Raw genomic sequence first — 18,184 nt, forward strand, 5'->3', positions numbered from 1 at the left:
AGGTAGAGGGCAGCCGCATTTAGCAGAAGCAGTGCCAGGGCAGGGAATGTTCTGTTCCCAAACGCCAGGCCATGAGATGGTCTAACCCCACTGCTGGAGCTGGATGTGCTATCTGAACATCCTGTGCTCATTTAAGCCTGATTTTGTAATGCAGGCTCTCTCCTTGTGCTTGTTTTACAGATGAGAAAACTGAGGCACAGAGAGATTGTGTGACTTGCCCAAGGTCACACAGCTGGTGGTGAACTGGGGTTTGTGTTGTGGCAGATGGGTGACTATGTCACAAGGGTGCTTGGGGAACTTCTGTCTGTCCTGTATGTGCTTGAGGCTGATGCAAGAAGCATGAAGGGTGTAGAGAGCAGTAAATATTGAGGGAATCTGAAGAAATGCAATGTTACTTGCAAACACAGTAAAAAAAAAAAGTATAATTTCAAAAAATAGCTAATGCAATATTTCTAGCGCCGCTTCTCTCCCACACTTTAACACTTCCTCATCAAGAGATGGAGACTAGTTCTCCTGCCCTCAGAACTCAGTAGGACTTCATGTGACTCTTGATGTATAGAACGTGGAAGAAGTGATGAAACTTGACTTCGGAGGCTAGGTCATCCAAGGCAATACGGCTCGTGCCCTCGTGCCTGGTTCTCTCTTAGGGCACTTGCCCTTGGGAACCTCACCACCACACTGCAGGGAAGCCCAGGCCACACGGAGAGCCACATACGTGTTCCCATCAACAACCCCAACTGATGCTGCGGCTTCCTGCCAGCAGCACCAACCGTCAAGCATGTGAGTGAGTGAGCCGCACTTCTGCTGCGTTCTAGTCATCAAGACAGTCACACGAAGTCCTGCTGAGTTCTGAGGGCAGGAGAACTAGTCTCCATCTCTTGATGAGGAAGTGTTAAAGTGTGGGAGAGCAGTGAGACCAGACATATTGCATTAACTATTTTTGGAAATTTACTGTTTTTTTTTTTTTTTTTTTACTATTTTTGCAAGTAACATTGCATTTCTTCAGATTCCCTCAATATTTACTGCTCTCTACACTCTTCATGCTTCTTGCATCTTCGACCTTTTAGCTGGGAGATCGCCTTGCTTCCACATGAAGTAAAGCCCTTGGACTTTTATTATCGATTGGTGGCAAAGTCTCTTAAGTTATTTATTTATTTATTTTGTGACAGAGTCTATTCCACCCCAGGCTGGAGTGCAGTGGCACCATCTCAGCTCACTGCAACCCCTGCCTCCCAGGTTCAAGCAATTCTCCTGCCTCAGCCTCCCGAGTAGCTGGGACTACAGGCGCTTGCCACCAGGCCCAGCTAATTTTTTGTATTTTTAGTAGAGATGAGGTTTCACCATGTTGGCCAGGCTGGTCTTGAACTCCTGTCCTCAGGTGATTCACCCACCTCAGCCTCCCAAAGTGCTGGGATTACAGGCGTGAGCCACCGTGCCACAATGAAAATATTTTATTTGCCTGGTGTAAAATTCCAGGCTGGCAGTTACTTTTCTCTCAGCAAACTGGACGTGCCATTCCCGTCTTTCCGCATCACTATCACTGAGGAGAGCAGGCCGTCAGTCCGCCTCTGGCTGTCTTTGTCATCTCTTTGTCTTTGGTGTTCTGCGATTCACTGTCACATGGTTAGGTGAGTTCTCTTTTCTCTCGCTTGCTTAGGACGTGCTTGGATTTCTTCCATTTGAACTGGGGAGTTGGGGAACCCTCCTCCTCCCTCCCCCGGGCTCTCATGCTTTCCCTTCTCCGTCATTGTCCTCATAGGGCTTACACTTTGGAAAATAAACACCAGGAGATGTGTTCAGGCAAATACTGCTTTCTTCTGCCCCGTGGCCCTCACTCTCCAGCCAAGGGGACACCCAGAATGACTTCCCACAACTGGGAAAGGAAAATTATCTGGGGGTGAAATACACATGGTACCTCAAGAAGTCCTCCTGCCCTGTGGGGTCTGTGGGGAGGCTCCAGGAAGGCCCCGAAGGCCCACTGTGTGCATCTCAGCCTCACTCGGCCTCAGTGAGGTCACACTGCGAGCCTGAGAATTTGAGGGGCGTTCTCTGCCCCTAGAGCCAGTTCTCAGACGTTTACCAGCACAGCTCGGGGCAGGAGCCGTGGCTAATGGCAGCAGGGGTGGGAAAAGCTGAGCTGAAGTTCAGAGCTGGGATAAAGCCAACAGGAATCCCTCTCCTTTGTCAAGTTTATTTTATTAAAATATACAGGACTGAATATTAGTGGATGCTGAGAACAGGAACCACCCTCCCAGGCCGTGGCCGAGGGAGACGCTTCTGCCATGCAGACATGCGGCCGGTCTGGTCCCAGCGCAGGAGGCAGACCCCTCCCAGTTGGGCTGTGCAGCCAGTCTGGCCCCGAGGTCCACGTGGGCAGGGGTGTGGTGCGGACGCTCTCCTGAGGCCTTGGTCTTAGCAGAGTGACACCAGCTGGGAGGGCTGGGCAGGGGGAGAGGGGAGGGAGAAGATCTCTGAGCCAGGAAAAGCTGATGCCCTCCGGGAGGCAGAGGCCCCCTGTCAGCCTGGAGTCTGGAGCCAGGTGTCCGTGCAGCTCCGCGGGGGAGGCCACGCTGTGCCTGAATGCCGAGGGGCCTCCACCACACTGCCTATCCTCTGAGGGCCCTGCTCACCCTGGGGCTAGCCTCCTGGGGCACTTGGGGACTCCCCGGGCCAGCCCTGAGTGGAGCTGGGCTGGCTGCGATGGAATGTATTATGTGGGAATGTTCCTGGAGGGGCCGTGCGGCCTCCGACCAGGTTCTTTCTCGGTGAGGCCCGGGCAGGTGCGAGCAGCATCTCTCTCCTCCAGGGGTTTCTGCTGACCACCCAGCGCCAGGCTCCTCAGCCCTCACCGTTGGCTCCAGCTTTCGGCTGGCATTCTCCATCCCCAGATGGAGGGGACAGCCAAGCAGAGTCCCCAGGGTTTGTGCTTTTGAATGTTGGTCAGCCGGGCTGGGCTTTGGGGCCCTGCTGATCTCAGGCACAGAGCAGAACCCCCAGGCCTCTTCCCTAGGGCCACCGTATTGGGGCTACTGGGCCCAAGCCTCAGCCAGCAGGAGGCCTGGGCTCTGAGAAGCAGTGTGCTGGGCTCCCACCAGGGCTGCGTCTGAGCTGCTAAGGAATGCTTGTGCTTTTTGTGCAAGGCTGGGGCAAGCCTGGGCAGAGGGACGGCGACACTGCTTCAGGAGAGGGGGCTCAGCCAAGCCGCTGGGCCACAGGAGGGGCACTGCAGGAAGAGGAGGGACGTGCTCCTTCCCAGGCCCCTCTGAGCTCTGCCCCGGGCTCCCTGGCTGCCAGTCCCTGAACCACGTGCCTCCTCCCGGGACCTAAGAGGACCTTGGAGGGAACAGTCTGTGCTGGAGGGTATGTACAGCCCCACCCACTGCATTCCCACTGAACCAGGACTAGGACAAGGAAAGGCTCATCCCACCCTGTGGAGCTGGCAGAGAGTGCCCTCGGATTCTCCACCATGACCAGTCCCCAAGCTTGAAATCCCCCGCCTTCCTGCCATGGAGGGAGAATGGGGCCCAGTGGCCCCTCACCACCCAGGCTTGCCCCACAGTGGGTGGCCTGGTACCCAGCTCTTCCAGGTCAGTGGAGTGGCAGAGGGTCCCGGGACCCCCAGGGAAGCATTTCCAGAAAGCTGCAGGCTCGGCCTCCATCAACCCCTCTCCCCTACCCCCCAGCTGGTCCCTCTGGGGTCCTGAGGTAAAGGGCTTTCTAGAAGCGTAGGTAGTGGGTAGGGAGTGGCTGTGGGGAGGAGGCCAGGGGAGCCCGGAGCCGGCCCACTGCGTGGCAAGAAAGCAGAATGGAAAACAGGACGAGGTGGGCTCACCGGAGATTGGACCCTCCCCTGCAGGGGCACTTGAGCCCCTTCCTGGTGACATCCAGCGGCTGGTGGCCTGCAGACCTGCTCTGTCAGCTGCTCACCCAGAGGCAGCCTCGCCTCGCTGGCCTGGGGGGAGCTGGTTGGGGCTCCTGGACTCGGCTCCCAGCCAGACTCAGCCCCTCCCTGACCTCTGTCCCCCTCTGCCAGCCCAGATGAATGGCTGTATCTGGGTGTGTGTGTGTGTGTGTGTGTGTAGCAATCTGTTCACTTTTTGCAAATCTATTTTTTAAAAGTTTCTCGGAGGCTGTTCCTGGCAGGATGGAGGTTTCTTGGGGGTGGAGGTGGCCATGGCCATGCACTCCTCCACACGTGTCCTAGATGACATTCTCAAACAGCTGCATGGAGCTCATGATGTTCTCGTCCTGCGTGGAGAGAGGAAGGGAGGCTGGTCAGGTGTTGGGTGGGCTCCAAATCCGACCCCCTTGAGCAGATTCCCGCCAGGGACTTGGAGCCTGCGTCAACTTCCTGCCTATCTATCTCATTGGGTGGAGGGGAGCTGGGGGACAGGGAGGTGAAGTAGCTGGTCCGAGGTCCCCGGCTGGTGAGGCACAGCCTGTCTTCAACCCCACTCCTGACTGCAAACCCATCTGGGACAAGCTGATGAAGGGGACCCTGGCTGGCCTCCAGCAGAGGCGAGGGCTAACCAGGACTGCTCTGGGAGTGGGACAGTCGAGGCACTGGAGGCCCAGCGTCCTGCCCCGGGGTGCTCTCTGGAAGGGCCAGCAGCAACACTGCAGAGGCTCTGGTGCCTCCCCACAGTGACCCTCTCCCTCCGGCTGGCCCCATGTCTGCCCCTAACTTGAGGCTCTCCAGGGGCAGGGCTGAGGGAGGATGTGGTGGGAGTCGGGGGATGCTGTGGGCTGCAGGGGTGGGTGGGGAGGAGGAGACTCAGACAAGAGGGCAAGTGGAGCCTGGGGCTGCCCAGGAGGTGGCGAGGGGCCAAGGACAGCTGCCACGTCCTGGCTGGCAGGGGTGGGACTGGGGTGAGGGAAGGGGTGGGCGCTGCCAACCACCCGCCTCTGTAGCAGAGCCTGTAGAGAACTGTGGCCCGGCCTCCTGTGCTGCCTACCTTCTGACAGGTCTCTAGGAACTCTTCAATGGTCACCACCCCATCCTGGTTCCGGTCCATTTTCTGCAACCCAAGCCACGCCCAAGGTGAGTCTGTGCCCCAGCAGAGACAGCCCTGCCCCTGGCCTGAGGACGCAGAAGTCACATGTGGGTAGACGGGCAGGTGGGCTCCCTCCACTCCGACTTGTCCCCTGTGACTCCTCTGGATCCAGGCCACATAATGCACCCTTCATAGCTACCTCCCAACCGACGGCTGAGGCTGCAAGCATCTTCCCACTGCTCCCCTAGGCCACTTCCCTGAGCCTTCTGGGCTTGGGTTTCCCAGAATCTGTCCCCCGGCTCATCTGACTGCCTCACCTCCCTGAGAGGCAGCCAGGGCAGAGGGAGCAACTGAGTCACAGGATGGCCCATGTCTAGTGGCCCCAGCAAGCACGAGGCAAAGCCTGCGGCCCCTGTGGCCCCCATGCATACACCTGAAGGCCCCCAACCCGCTCCTCTCCCAGGGCATCTTCCTGGAGAAGCCATAGAACTCTCAGGCGGCATGGAGCTCTGGCCCGGGGTCAGCTGCCTCGGGATCCCAGCCCTGGGCCCCAGATGAGGTCCACAGGGCAGAGCGGTGGTGTCGTTCGCTTCTCAGGGGTTCTGACAACCAGCTAGATGGGAGGGGCAAGTTTAACCTCCTCATGAGGAGTGGGGGGGCTTGGAGGGGCAAGCCACTTGCCCGGGGGAGGGGGCCCAAAAGCGAGAGCCCCTTCTCTGCCAGGTTCCACTCCCTAGGCGGGGCTGGCGCGCGCTCACCTGGAAGAACCTCTCCACGTGCTCTGCCGGCGTGTCCTCCCGCAGGATGGGGTAGGTGTGGCGGCCCATCATGTCGTAGATGGACTTCATGATGGCCAGCATCTCCTGGAGGGGGAGGTTGGCATGAGCCTGCTGCAAGGCTGGGGAGGCTGTGAGGGCCCAAAGGGAGCAGGCGGCATCCAAGAGTGCAGGGCACCTCCAGGCCAGTGAGTGCGAGGGGCCAGACGAGCTGCAGAGAGGAGCCTTCCCGCTTCCGGGGCACCCAGAGCGAGCTTCTGACTCTAGGGGAAGCTCATCTCCCAGAGAAGTGGGAGATGGATTATGTGCTTATCTCCAAAATTTGACACTGTAGCAGAAAAAGTGCTTGGATCAAATGAAACCTGTCTGTGGGCCCGTGTGGGAGGGCTCCCATCTCCACCCGTGCCTTAAGGGACCACACTGCCCCCTTCACTTGGTGGGGGCCAAGGCCAGGACCTCTGGCTTCTCCACTGAAGTCTCCCCCAGGCCTTCCGTGTAAGACAGGATGACTGGAACACTTGCTGAGCTGGACCGAGATGTGTGGTGCAGGGTACGTGAGCCCACCCTCCACACCTGGGTGTCCAGGACCGAGGGCCCAGGAGAGGAGGAGAGCCCACTGGCTGCTGTCCCAGGGGCCAGTCTCTGGATGGAGAGCGGGAGAAGACAGGTGGGCAGCAGAGGCAGGGAGAGGAAGAGCAGTGGCGGGTAGAGCAGCAGGAGAGGAGGAGGGGACAGCCCCTGCCCCCAGCCCCCCACTACCTCTTTGGTGATGTAGCCATCCTTGTTAATGTCGTAGAGATTAAAGGCCCACTTGAGCTTCTCGTGGACTGTGCCCCGCAGCAGGATGGAGAGGCCGACCACAAAGTCCTATGGGGAAAGAGAGGACGGGGCGTGACAATCCAATCACTGCCCAGGTTCTAGTTCCAGTTGCTGTGTGGCTTCCACTGAAATTCACGTCTCCACAGGCGCAGAGCCTCCTGAAGGGACGGACAGCGTCCATTCAGGTCAGCACAGGATGAGTGTGTGCCCGCGTGTGAGCGCATGCACGGGTGTGCACCTGTGTGAGGGTGTGAACCTGTGTGTATGCACCTGTGTGTGTGCACTGGGTGTGTGAACCTGTGTGTGTGCACCTGTGTGTGTGAACCTGTGTGTATGCACCTGTGTGTGCGCACTGGGTGTGTGAACCTGTGTGTGCACCTGTGTGAGTGTGTGCACTTAGGTGTGTGCACCTGTGTGTGTGCACTGGGTGTGTGAACCTCGGTGAGTGTGTGAACCTGGGTGTGTGCACCTGTGTGAGGGTATGCAACTGTGTGACGGTGTGACCCTGGGTGAGTGTGTGCACCTGTGCAAGGGTATGCACCTGGGTGAGTGTGTGAACCTGGGTGTGTGCACCTGTGCGAGGGTATGAACCTGGGTGAGTGTGTGAACCCGGGTGTGTGCACCTGTGTGGGTGTGTGAACCTTTGTGTATGCACCTGGGTGAGTGTGTGAACCTGTGTGTGTGAACCTGGGTGAGTGTGTGCATCTGTGTGTGCACCTGGGTGTGTGTACCTGTCTGTGTGTGCACCTGGGTGAGTGTACCTGTGTGTGCACCTGGGTGAGTGCACGCGCATGTGTCTGCATGTGTGTCAGGAGTGGCATGGTAGCCGATACTGATGTCAGATAAAGACATTCAAATATATATGGTGTCCTAGACCGTTTAATGCCGTGCTGCCTCGGGAGACGCCTGGGGGTGCTCTGTTAATAAAGGAGGTGCTCTGTGTTGAGTCTACTAAGCATCTGCATGGCAAAGGTGCTTGAAAACTTCTAGCTGAAAAAGCTAGAGGAATGACCTCAGCTTTTTGTTTGTGGTTTGTTTTTAGAGACAAAGTCTCAGACGGTCACCAGGCTGCAATGCTGTGGTGCCATCACGGCTCACTGCAGTCCCCAACTCCCAGCCTCAAGCGGTCCTCCACCTCAGCCTCCTGAGTAGCTGGGACCACTTGGAGTAATCCATGCCTGGCTGATTTATTTTATACTGACAGAGAAGGTCTCACTATGTTGTCCAGGCTGTTCTCTAACTCCTGGCCCCAAGTAATCCTCCTACCTTGGCCTTCAAAAGTGCTGGGATTTAATCCCAGGGCCTCCTTGCCCAACCCTGGTGCTCAACTCTTGAGTCATGACATACTGTGTGTGGCCATTGCCTTTAGCATGTGACACGTTATTACTAATGTGACAAAATATGACAGTTCAAATGGTTTCCACGGGACAACTTCAACTGTTTTGTTACAGCAGTTGGTAGAAAGCAGGTTTTCCCCCTACCTCTTGGAAGGTTTAAAGGTGAAACCCTCCCTGCACCCTGGGGTCCTCCCAGGCTACTCGGAAAGAAAGGGGTGAGAAAAGGGCTGTACCAGCGAAGTGGGATGGAGGACGGTCAGAGTGCAAGGGACAGGGCCATGCACCGAGGCCCTGAGGCCCCTCAAGTGTTAGATTTTTGGGATTGGAGGAAGGTCTGTATCATGACAGAGAGAGACAGAGGAAAGCGATTTGGAAGAACAAAAATTATCCCAGGAGAAAAAACTCGACAACAACTATTAGGTTCAGAGATTAGAAATCTTGCATCGCTAAAATAAGAATAGGATGTCATACAAAAGGGGTAACTGGAAAAAAGGAAGAGCTCTTGGAAATTAAAAATAAGAAAGGAAAATGACAGACTTAGAAGAAATGTTGGGAGAGCACATGGAATCTTCCAGGAAGTGGAATGAGAAGGCAAACAGCTGGAACATAGGGGAGAAAGAGGATAATGAGAGGTGCACTCCAGAGGGGCCGATGCTGGGCCACAGGCAGTTCAGGAAGAATGGGAGAAAACGGAGGCAAGTGGGTCGGAGCAATCAGGAAACATGATTTCCCAGACTGGAGGCAGAGATCTCCAGCATCCACCAAGTCTTGGCACAATGCGTGAAAACATCCTGCCGTTTAGTTGCAGGCATAGATCATAGTGAAATTTTAGCACATTGGGTGCAAAGAGAAGATCCTATAAACTTTCTGAGAGAAAAGCAAAGTCAAACAGAAAAAGCAAAATCAGGTTCCATCCACGGGACAGTGTCGGCAGCAGCGCCTTGAGGCAGGAGGCCCAGGGAAGGATGCCACCCCCGCTCTGAAGGAGAACAGCACCCCTGGGAGGGCTGGTCCCTACAGTGGATCAAGCAAGAGTAAGAACAGAATAAAGACACTCCAGGTGCTCAAAGGCTCCAAAGTTACAGCTCACATCCTCCTTTATAGGAAGCGGCTGGGCGGTGAGCCCCTGAACACACAGAGAGTAAAGCAAGAGAAAGGAAGATCAGGGATCCCAGAACCAGGAGACCCACCCAGCAGGAAGCCAGCAGAGTGGGGAGGAAGCCCCAGAGGGCACCAGGCCCCAGTGAGGGTGCAGCCGTGGGAGGCTGGTGGGGGGCTCCTCTGGCAGACCCCAGGAGGAAGGGGCAGGGAAAGGACCTTGAGTCCTCCCTGAGGCTCCTCCATGCTAACCGGGTGCCTTCTGTGTGCTGTGGGGTTGGTATTTCCAATCTGAACACAAGATTTGAAAACACGGTCTGCTTCTATGTGCAGAGCCCTCGGCGTGTGGCTCAGAGTGGAGGGGTCCTGTGGTCACAGGGCAGGCGGGAAGCGTCAGTGTGCCCAGCGGGCTCGCGGCATAAAAATAACCCGCGCAAGTTATCGACGAGTTATTATTACCCCGTGCGGCCGGGGCCTTCTGGCCCCATGTGCTTCTCTGTGCTTTCCTGTTAGCTGCCCTTGGCCTGGAAGCCAAGTTGTCGGGATATCGATCAAGCCAGCTCTCAGCAAGGCTTTCCTCCCCAAAGCGGTTTCAGCTTTTCGCCTGTAGCTATTTTTAGCGTCCTGGGCTCCGCAGATGGGGCCTCTCTCCAATGATCCCTCCTGGTGGGGCCGGGGAGGAGCCCGGGCCGGGCCCCACAGGGAAGCTGTCTGGGTGGGGGACAGGCTTCTTCCGCCAGTGGGTAACACCAGGCTTCACTCTCAGTGCCCAGCTGGGATGAGCCCTCCCAGCTGCTCCGGCTGGGAAGTTTTCTAGATATTTCTGGCCTATTTTCTGGGTAACAAGGAGTAAATTCTGAAAATGGAGGTCGCACATCCCACCATCAGCAAACCAGGCCTCTGGGTTAAACCCTGATCCCTTTGAAAATGCAAATTCCTGCTGGGTCACTACCACCCGTGTGTGCCTCGGGGGCTCCCTTGACTGGGCAGAGCTGGCTACAAATCCTCAAATGGAAGAAAAGGCTGAGAACGTGGTACCGGCCCAGCAAAGTCAAACACCCCAGAGCTCACTGGCCCAGGGCCAGCCACATCCACTCGTTCCCAGGGTGACTCACAAGATCCTTCCCACCCAGGACCACGGCTCTGTTGACAGCCCTGAGAGTGACGCCAGGGCAGGGATTCAGCCAGGCAGCCACAGGGGCAGGACAGGTGGGAGGAATCCGCGGGGACCTACCTCAAAGTGGATGGCCCCGTTCCCGTCGGCATCAAAGGCGTTGAAGAGGAAGTGTGCATAGGTGGTGGCATCTGGGGAGGGCAAGGAAGAGGCTGGGGTGTGTCGGGGCTGCCTGGTGACTCATCCCCCACCCCAGGCAACCCCAGCTGGGGGTGCTAACTGTGTCCTGGTTTGGAGTCCCTGTTTTCCATGGGACAGGGGCAGCACCAAGCCTCCAGGATGCAAGGGGCAGCAGGAGGGTCCCCTCCCTCCACACTCGGGACACAGCAGGGCTGCCCTGCCTCGGACTCACCTCCCTGAGGGAAGAACTGCGCGTAAATGAGTTTGAAGGTGTCTTCGTCCACCAGGCCCGTGGGACACTCCTGCAGCAGGAAGGCACCCCCTCAGCCCTCAGCCACCCCCAGCTCCAAGCCTGACTCCGCATGGTGCCTGGCTGGCCTCTCTCCACCCCCTTGGAGGCTGCCTGCTGCCCGTGGCACTGCTGAGACCTCCTGGCCTGGGTTGTGGAAAGCCTAGGCAGGGGTGGGGTGAGAGGGAGCGGGGTGAATAGGAAGGGGGTGACTGCTCCCCCATACCTTATCTCTTCCTCTGTACCAGCAGCAGAGACACGGAGGGAGGAGCGTGGCAGCCTCAGTGACGCCCATTCCGGGGCCTGCCCCCGCCAGACAGCTTCCCACAACACAGAAGCCGCTTAAAGGCCCCTGGGATATTTACTGTGGCACGGAGAAGTTTCCAGGTCTCCCTGGGCCCGGGTCTCCAAGGCCTCTCCCCGGGGAATGGGGAACACTCACATTCTTAAAGCCCCTGTAGAGAGACTGCAACTCCTTCTTGGTGAACTTGGTCTGGGCCTGCAGCTGGTCCAGCCCCTCCGGCTGGTGGCGCACCGCAGACAGCTCCAGCTCACCGTCGCTGCTGTCTGGAGTGGGACACAGATGAGAGAGGGTGAGGCTTGTAGCCCTGCTCCTCCATCATGCTCTGGTGTGAGGGCATGGGCCAAAATAGTGGGTGGAAGAACTCTCCATACATGACTGCCATGTACAGTCACACAGGCTGTGCACTGCATACACAGAGGGGGTGTGACTGAGTGGCCCATGCAAGAGCTATGCCTCTGCTTTCCTGCCCCCAACAGGGCAGGCCTCCCCATCGCAGCCCCTGCAGTGTGCCCCCCTGTCAGCTGCACAGTGGGACAAGGTGGGAGCTGCTCTTGTCCTAAAAGGTGCTGAACGAGGAGATACAGGAGGGGGAAAGACAGCAAGACAGGCATGAGGGATCCCTGAACTTCAAGATCCAATTCCTAGACTACTTCCTCCATGTGGCCCTCCCTGACTTCCCCCAGGAATGCAGAGGGTGCCTCCTTGGCCCTCAAAGCCTAAGGCGACGCTGTTCAGCTGCAGTTGGCAGAGGAGTGTTGTTCACACCTGGGTAGGAGGCTAGACCTCCAGGGCTGTGGGGGCAGGGATCAGACCTGTCCTTTAAAATCAATACACAAGGCCGGGTGTGGCGGCTCACGCCTGTAATCCCAGCACTTTGGGAGGCTGAGGCCAGCAGATCACGAGGTCAGCAGATCGAGACCATCCTGGCTAACACGGTGAAACCCCAAAATACAAAAAAATTAGCCGATTGCGGTAGTGGGTGCCTGTAGTCCCAGCTACTCGGGAGGCTGAGGCAGGAGAATGGCATGAACCCGAGAGGCGGAGCTTGCAGTGAGCCGAGGTCGCACCACCGCACTCCAGCCTGGGCGACAGAGCGAGACTCCGTCTCAAAAACACACACACACACACACACACACAAACTTGTTAACTAACCATGGCTACATCTTGGGGGGAGGTGCGATTTCAGGTGATTTTTACTTTTTTATTTATGATTTTAAAAAACATTTTCCTAATTTCTTTTGGTGTGACATGCATCACTTTTACAATGCAAAATAAAGCTAGAACTGAAACAGCACTGAGTGCCCACACCTTGCTGAGCAGCACCCTCTCATAATTAGAGATGGCCACCTTCCCACGGACCCAGGACGCACAGGCCCTGCCGCCCTGTCGCCCTGTCTCCCCTGGGCCACACAGAATGGTGGTGATCCATAATTACCTGCATGGCTGGTGCTGGCTGCTGCCTCTCCCACTGCACAGTTAGCTCTTCAGGGGCAGCTGTCCTGCACCGCTCATCCTGTGCCCGTGGTGGCTGGCATGGTGCCGGGCACTGGTCCTGTGCTGAGCTTGCTCCATACCCAGGCCTCTCCTGAGAGCGTGGCAGGAAAGACAGCCTGCACTGCCCACTCTTACTAACCACAAGAGCATCCTGAAAGCTGCTGGGCAATCGGGCTGTTTCCTTGGTCGACACATGCTCCCAGTCTCCAAGACAACTATTTCATACCATCCTTCCCCTTAGTTTCCAGCATCTCCTCTTCCATCCTTACCCTCATGTTGCTTCCCACTTCACTGAGAAGACAGAAGCCACGGAGGAAAACTTCCCCAAGCCCTCACCCCACACCTACCCACCTGCCTGCACCTGGCGCAGACATCTGCACCCCTGCCTGCTCCATGGCTCAACTGTGCCTGCTCCCAGCAAAGGCAAACCTGCCTCTTGTGCAGTGGGTCCTGACCCCTCTCACCTACTCAGGCAAGTGGTGCCAGCAAGTCTCCCACTCTTTCCTCATCATCTTGTCCTCTCTTCTGGATCATTCCCATCACCATATAGACATATGGTAGAATCTGGAATCCGTAGTCATATTAAGTAAAGGCAAACCCTGTAAACCAGCATCCCACGCCAGGCAAGCATCCCACATAGACCCTTCCCCTGCCCAGGGGCCTGCACAAGGATGCTCGCAGCAACAGCATTTTTGGTGGGAGAGTTGGAGGTAACTCGGGTTTACGGCAGGCAGGATGAGTAGGCGAAATACGGAGGCTGCACACTGGGAAGAACTGTGCCGTGGAGCAGACAGACGTACACACGGCAGCATGGATGGATGGATGGACAGTAAGAATCCTTTGATTAAGAGGCAGACTTTTCAGACTAGAAAAGCAAGATCCAACTAGATGCTGTTTACAAGAGGGATACTCCTAATACAAAGATAGATTAAAGCAGGGTGTATGGCTCACGCCTGTAATCCCAGCACTTTGGGAGGCAGAGGCGGGCACATCACCTGAGGTCAGGCGTTCCAGACCAGCCTGGCCAACATGGTGAAACCCCATCTCTACTGAAAATACAAAAATGAGCGGGGTGTGGTGGCAGGCACCTGTCATCCCAGCTACTCGGGAGGCTGAAGCAGGAGAATCACTTCAACCCAGAAGGCGAAGATTGCAGTGAGCCGAGACTGCACCATTACGTGGGTGACAGAGTGAGACTCCATCTCAAAAAACAAAACAAACAAAAAATTAAAATAAAAGACTGGAAAAACATTAAGAAAGCTGGATGTTTTATAATGATACAAGGATTAATTCATCAAGAAGGCAGAATAATCTAAAATAGACATCACCTAGTAACAGCTTTAAAATACCTGAAGCAAAAAATTCAGAACTAAAGAAAGAAACAAGTAAGTCACAATCATAACTGCAAGATTTTGGCATCCTTTTCCAGTAAATGGTATGACAAGTGACAATATAAAAGGTTTGAAAAACACCATCAACCAATTTGACCTAATTAATATTTATAGAACACTGTATAATTGTAGACGCACATTCTTTTCAAAAGCATATCCTGTGGTTACCAAGATATATCAGATGCTGGAACACAGACTCTCACTACAATGGTATCAACTTAAAATTCAGAACAAGATACTTAGGAAATCTCAAGTACTTGGAAATAAACAATACGTTTCTAATTAGCTCATAGGTCAGAGAATAAACTGCAAGGTGATCACACTTTGAGATATTTTGAATTGAATGATTAAAAAAAGAGAGCAGGCCGGGCGCGGTGGCTCACACCTGTAATCCCAGCACTTTGGGAGGCCAAGGTGGGCAGATCACGAGGTCAGGAGATCGAGACCATCCTGGCTAACACGGTGAAACCCCGTCTCTACCAAAAAAAATACAAAAAATGAGCCGGGCGAGGTGGCGGGCGCCTGTAGTCCCAGCTACTAGGGAGGCTGAGGCAGAAGAATGGCGTGAACCCGGGAGGCGGAGCTTGCAGTGAGCCGAGATCGCACCACTGCACTCTAGCCTGGGCGACAGAGCGAGACTCTGTCTCAAAAAAAAAAAAAAAAACAGAGCACATCAAAATTTGCTGGATGCAGGTAAAGCTGGGCTGAGAGGGAAATTTATTGCTTTCAATTCCTTTATTAGAAAAGAAGACAGGTGTAAAAGCAATGACATAAGCTTCAAGAGTCAGAATCTAAAAAATGCGGAGCAAATTAAATTCAAAGTAAATAGAAGAAAGAGCATAATAAAAATAAGAGTGGAAATCAATGACAGGCTGGGTGCAGTGGCTCATGCCTGTAATCCCAGCACTTTGGGAGGCCGAGGCAGGTGGATCACTTGAGGTCAGGAGTTCAAGACCAGCCTGGCCAACATGGCAAAACCCTGTCTCTACTAAAAATACAAAAAAAAAAAAAAAAATTAGCCGGGTGTGGTGGTGCACGCCTGTAATCCTAGCTACTCAGGAGGCTGGGGCATGAGAATCACTTGAGCCCAGGATGTTGGAGGTTGCAGTGAGCTGAGATCGCACCACTGCACCCCAGCCTGGGCAGCAGAGCAAAACTTGGTCTCAAAAAAAAAAAAAAAAAAAAAAATCCGTGACAAATATAAGCATAGCCACAAACCTTATAATAAAGCCATTAAGAAACTCAAGTCATAGACTGGAAAAACATCTCCAGTATATGTATCTGACAAAGGACTCATTTCCAGAATACATAATAAACTTCTACAAATTAACACAGTAAGACTAATAACTCAATTTTTTAAATAGGCAAAAGACAAGAACACGTCACAAAAGAAGATATACAACTGCCCAATAAGCACAGGGAAAGGGACTTAGAAGGACGTGTGAGAATTCACGCAGTGATGTGAAACTGGAGTACTGGCGCAGCCAGAGTGGAGCTACCTCCCTAAGCAACTCAGGTGTTAGCTGGAATCCAGAAAAGCTATGCTTTAGGACTGTGAACCACATCCCTGAGTAAGCGCCTGCTCTAGACCCAACGACAAAGTCAAAACAAACCTACTCTAACAAAGCCTAAAATAAAGTCTGTGAAGATCACGTGAGTTGGCCAATACTTTAACTACCTGCCAAACTAAAGTTTGTTAGCATTTATATTAAAACAATACAATCCATTCCCTACACGATCCCTTTCACAATGTCCAACATACAACAAAAAATAAAAAGACATGAGAAGCAAGAAAATGTGACCATAATAAAGAGATAAAGGATAAGCGGAATTATTAGACTTTTATTGTTAGAATTATTAGAAAAGAACTTTGAAACAACTATTATCAACACATGAAAGAAATAAAGAAAGCATAATAGACGAGAATCTTAGTAGAAAAATTTAAAACGATAATAGAACAACAAAATGGAACTTCTAAGCTTGAACCAAACAATACCTAAAATTAAAAATTCACTTGATGGACTGAGTGCAGTGGTTCACGCCTGTAATCACAGCAGTTTCAGAGGCTGAGGAGGTGGATTGGTTGAGCCCAGGAGTTCAAGACCAGCCTGGGCAACATAGCAAGAGCTTGTCTCTACAAAAAAATTACCTGGGCATGGTTGCGTGCACCTGTAGTCCCAGCTGCTTGGGAGGCTAAGGTGGGAGGATCACCTGAGCCTGGGAGACTGGCGCTGCAGTGAGCCATGGTCATACCACTGCACTTTAGCCTGGGCAGCAGGGCAAGACCCCACCTCAAAAAAAAAAAAAAAAAAAAATTGAAAAAATTGAAAAAAAAAAAAAGAGAAGACATAAACTACCAATATCAGGAAGGAAACAAAGGAAATAAGTACTAACTTTCCAGACATTAAAAGGATTAAAAAGGAGATATTACGAATACGTCCTTAGACACAAATTCAACAACATCTATAAAATGGACCAATTCCTGAAAAATTACAAACTACCCAAATTCATCCCAGGTGAAAAAGATAACCTCAATAGTCCAAGTGACATTCTTCATGAACACAGGTGTGAAATTTCTCAACAGAATATTAGCAAATTGAATCCTTTGATGAATAAAAAGGATAATACACCACACCAAGAGGCGTTTTCCAGGAACATGAGGCTAATTTAATATTTGAAAAGAAATCAACGTAATCCACCATGTTGAAAGTCTAAAAAAGAAAAAAATACATAATCATATCAATTGATGCAGAAAAAGCATTGGACAAAATTCAACATCTGTTCATTAAAAAGAATTGGGAATGAAAGAGAACTTCCCCACATTAATAAAAGTCATCTACACAGAATCTATAGTTAACATCATTCTTTTTTTTTTTTGAGAAGGAGTCTCGCTCTATCGCCCAGGCTGGAGTGCAGTGGCCAGATCTCAGCTCACTGCAAGCTCCGCCTCCCGGGTTCACGCCATTCTCCTGCCTCAGCCTCCCGAGTAGCTGGGACTACAGGCGCCGCTGCCTCGCCCGGCTAGTTCTTTTGTATTTTTTAGCAGAGACGGGGTTTCACCGGGTTAGCCAGGATGGTCTCGATCTCCTGATCTCGTGATCTGCCCGTCACGGCCTCTTCTTAATGGTAAAAAACAGAATGTTTTCCCCACAAGCAAAAAGGTCAATATACAAAAATCAATCACATTTCTATAGATCAGTCATGAACAATTAGAAATCAAAATGTAGGCAAAGGTGTCTCCTGAATTTCAGTGGCAGTAAGATTCAAGATCCTTGCTCCGGTCTCTTTTATCTGTTTTGGAGCTAACCAGGGAGAGGGAAGGATGGTGGGGGCTTTTGGTGCTACCTGGAAGCTGAAGGACAGTCAGAACTCTGATGACTACACGAAGGGTCATCAAAGGTGGAGGCTTTGCCACTGGGCAGGTGGAAATGTGACCAAACCAACAGTGATTGTCAGTAGGAGGGAGACAAAGTGGTGACCAGGACTCAAAGCAAATTCAATCACATGGAGAAACCAGGGCTGCTGACAGACACCGTACACTGTTAGAGTATGTCTGCTATTAGTCTGGATGGAGACAAATGTGTCCACAGACAGAAATGGGATGGCAAAGACACAAATTTTGTAAGAGAAATGAAGGATGGCAAAAGAGTTATGACTCCCACTTAATTTTTTTTTTTTTATTTCCATAGGTTTTTAGGGAACAGGTGGTGTTTGGTTACATGAGTAAGTTCTTTAGTGGTGATGTGTGAGATTTTGGTGCACTCATCACCCCGGCAGTATACGCTGAACCTAATTTATAGTCTTTTATCCCTCACCCCCCTCCCACCCTTTTCCCAGAGTCCCCAAAGTCCACTGTGTCATTCTTATGCCGTTAGATCCTCACTTTTGGTGACACAGTTGCGGTTTGCCACTATGAGAAGGCATAGAAAACTACCTGGCCGGGAACTGGAGAAGATCTTCAGTTTTTCTGTTTACTCAAGTCTCAGGGTTATGCTGCCATTACAGCACAGCTGATCACTAATTAGGTTATCCTTAGCATGAAGGTAGAAAACGGTGACTTTAAAACTTGTTACTCCAAGCAACTAGCCTAGTTTGTCCTGCAACTTTATCATGTTTCATAATTTGCATTAAAATGTTAAGTCACAGGCCGGGCGCGGTGGCTCACGCCTGTAATCCCAACACTGTGGGAGGCCGAGGCAGGTGGATCACCTGAGGTCAGGAGCTCGAGACCAGCCTGGCCAACATGACGAAACCCTGTCTCTACTAAAAATACAAAAAGTAGCCGGGTGTGGTGGCAGGTGCCTGTAATCCCAGCTACTTGGGAGGCTGAGGCAGGAGAATCGCTTGAACATGGGAGGCGGAGGTTGCAATAAGCCGAGATCGTGCCA

At 52.9% G+C, this 18,184-nt stretch overlaps 1 protein-coding gene across 4 annotated transcripts in view; it reads right to left on the bottom strand.

The window, feature by feature from the left end:
* Positions 1 to 2,171: 2,171 nt before the first annotated feature.
* Positions 2,172 to 18,184, bottom strand: part of KCNIP3 (potassium voltage-gated channel interacting protein 3) — a 90,905-nt gene continuing 74,892 nt past the window's right edge. The window contains exons 4-10 of one of the 4 annotated variants that reach the window (XM_030921597.1): positions 11,050 to 11,174; positions 10,551 to 10,620; positions 10,259 to 10,329; positions 6,530 to 6,637; positions 5,753 to 5,857; positions 4,956 to 5,018; positions 2,172 to 4,248 (exon numbers count right to left, since the gene is read on the bottom strand). In XM_030921597.1, coding sequence (XP_030777457.1) covers positions 4,201 to 4,248; positions 4,956 to 5,018; positions 5,753 to 5,857; positions 6,530 to 6,637; positions 10,259 to 10,329; positions 10,551 to 10,620; positions 11,050 to 11,174 — 590 coding nt within the window. In that variant the 3' untranslated portion in view covers positions 2,172 to 4,200. Of the gene's footprint in view, positions 4,249 to 4,955; positions 5,081 to 5,752; positions 5,858 to 6,529; positions 6,638 to 10,258; positions 10,330 to 10,550; positions 10,621 to 11,049; positions 11,175 to 18,184 lie in introns of all 4 variants that reach the window. The other 3 variants (XM_030921598.1, XM_010362064.2, XM_010362065.2) reach the window with 3 other exon arrangements.

This window comes from Rhinopithecus roxellana, chromosome 17 (assembly GCF_007565055.1).
Source record: "Rhinopithecus roxellana isolate Shanxi Qingling chromosome 17, ASM756505v1, whole genome shotgun sequence".
Taxonomy (NCBI): domain Eukaryota; kingdom Metazoa; phylum Chordata; class Mammalia; order Primates; family Cercopithecidae; genus Rhinopithecus; species Rhinopithecus roxellana.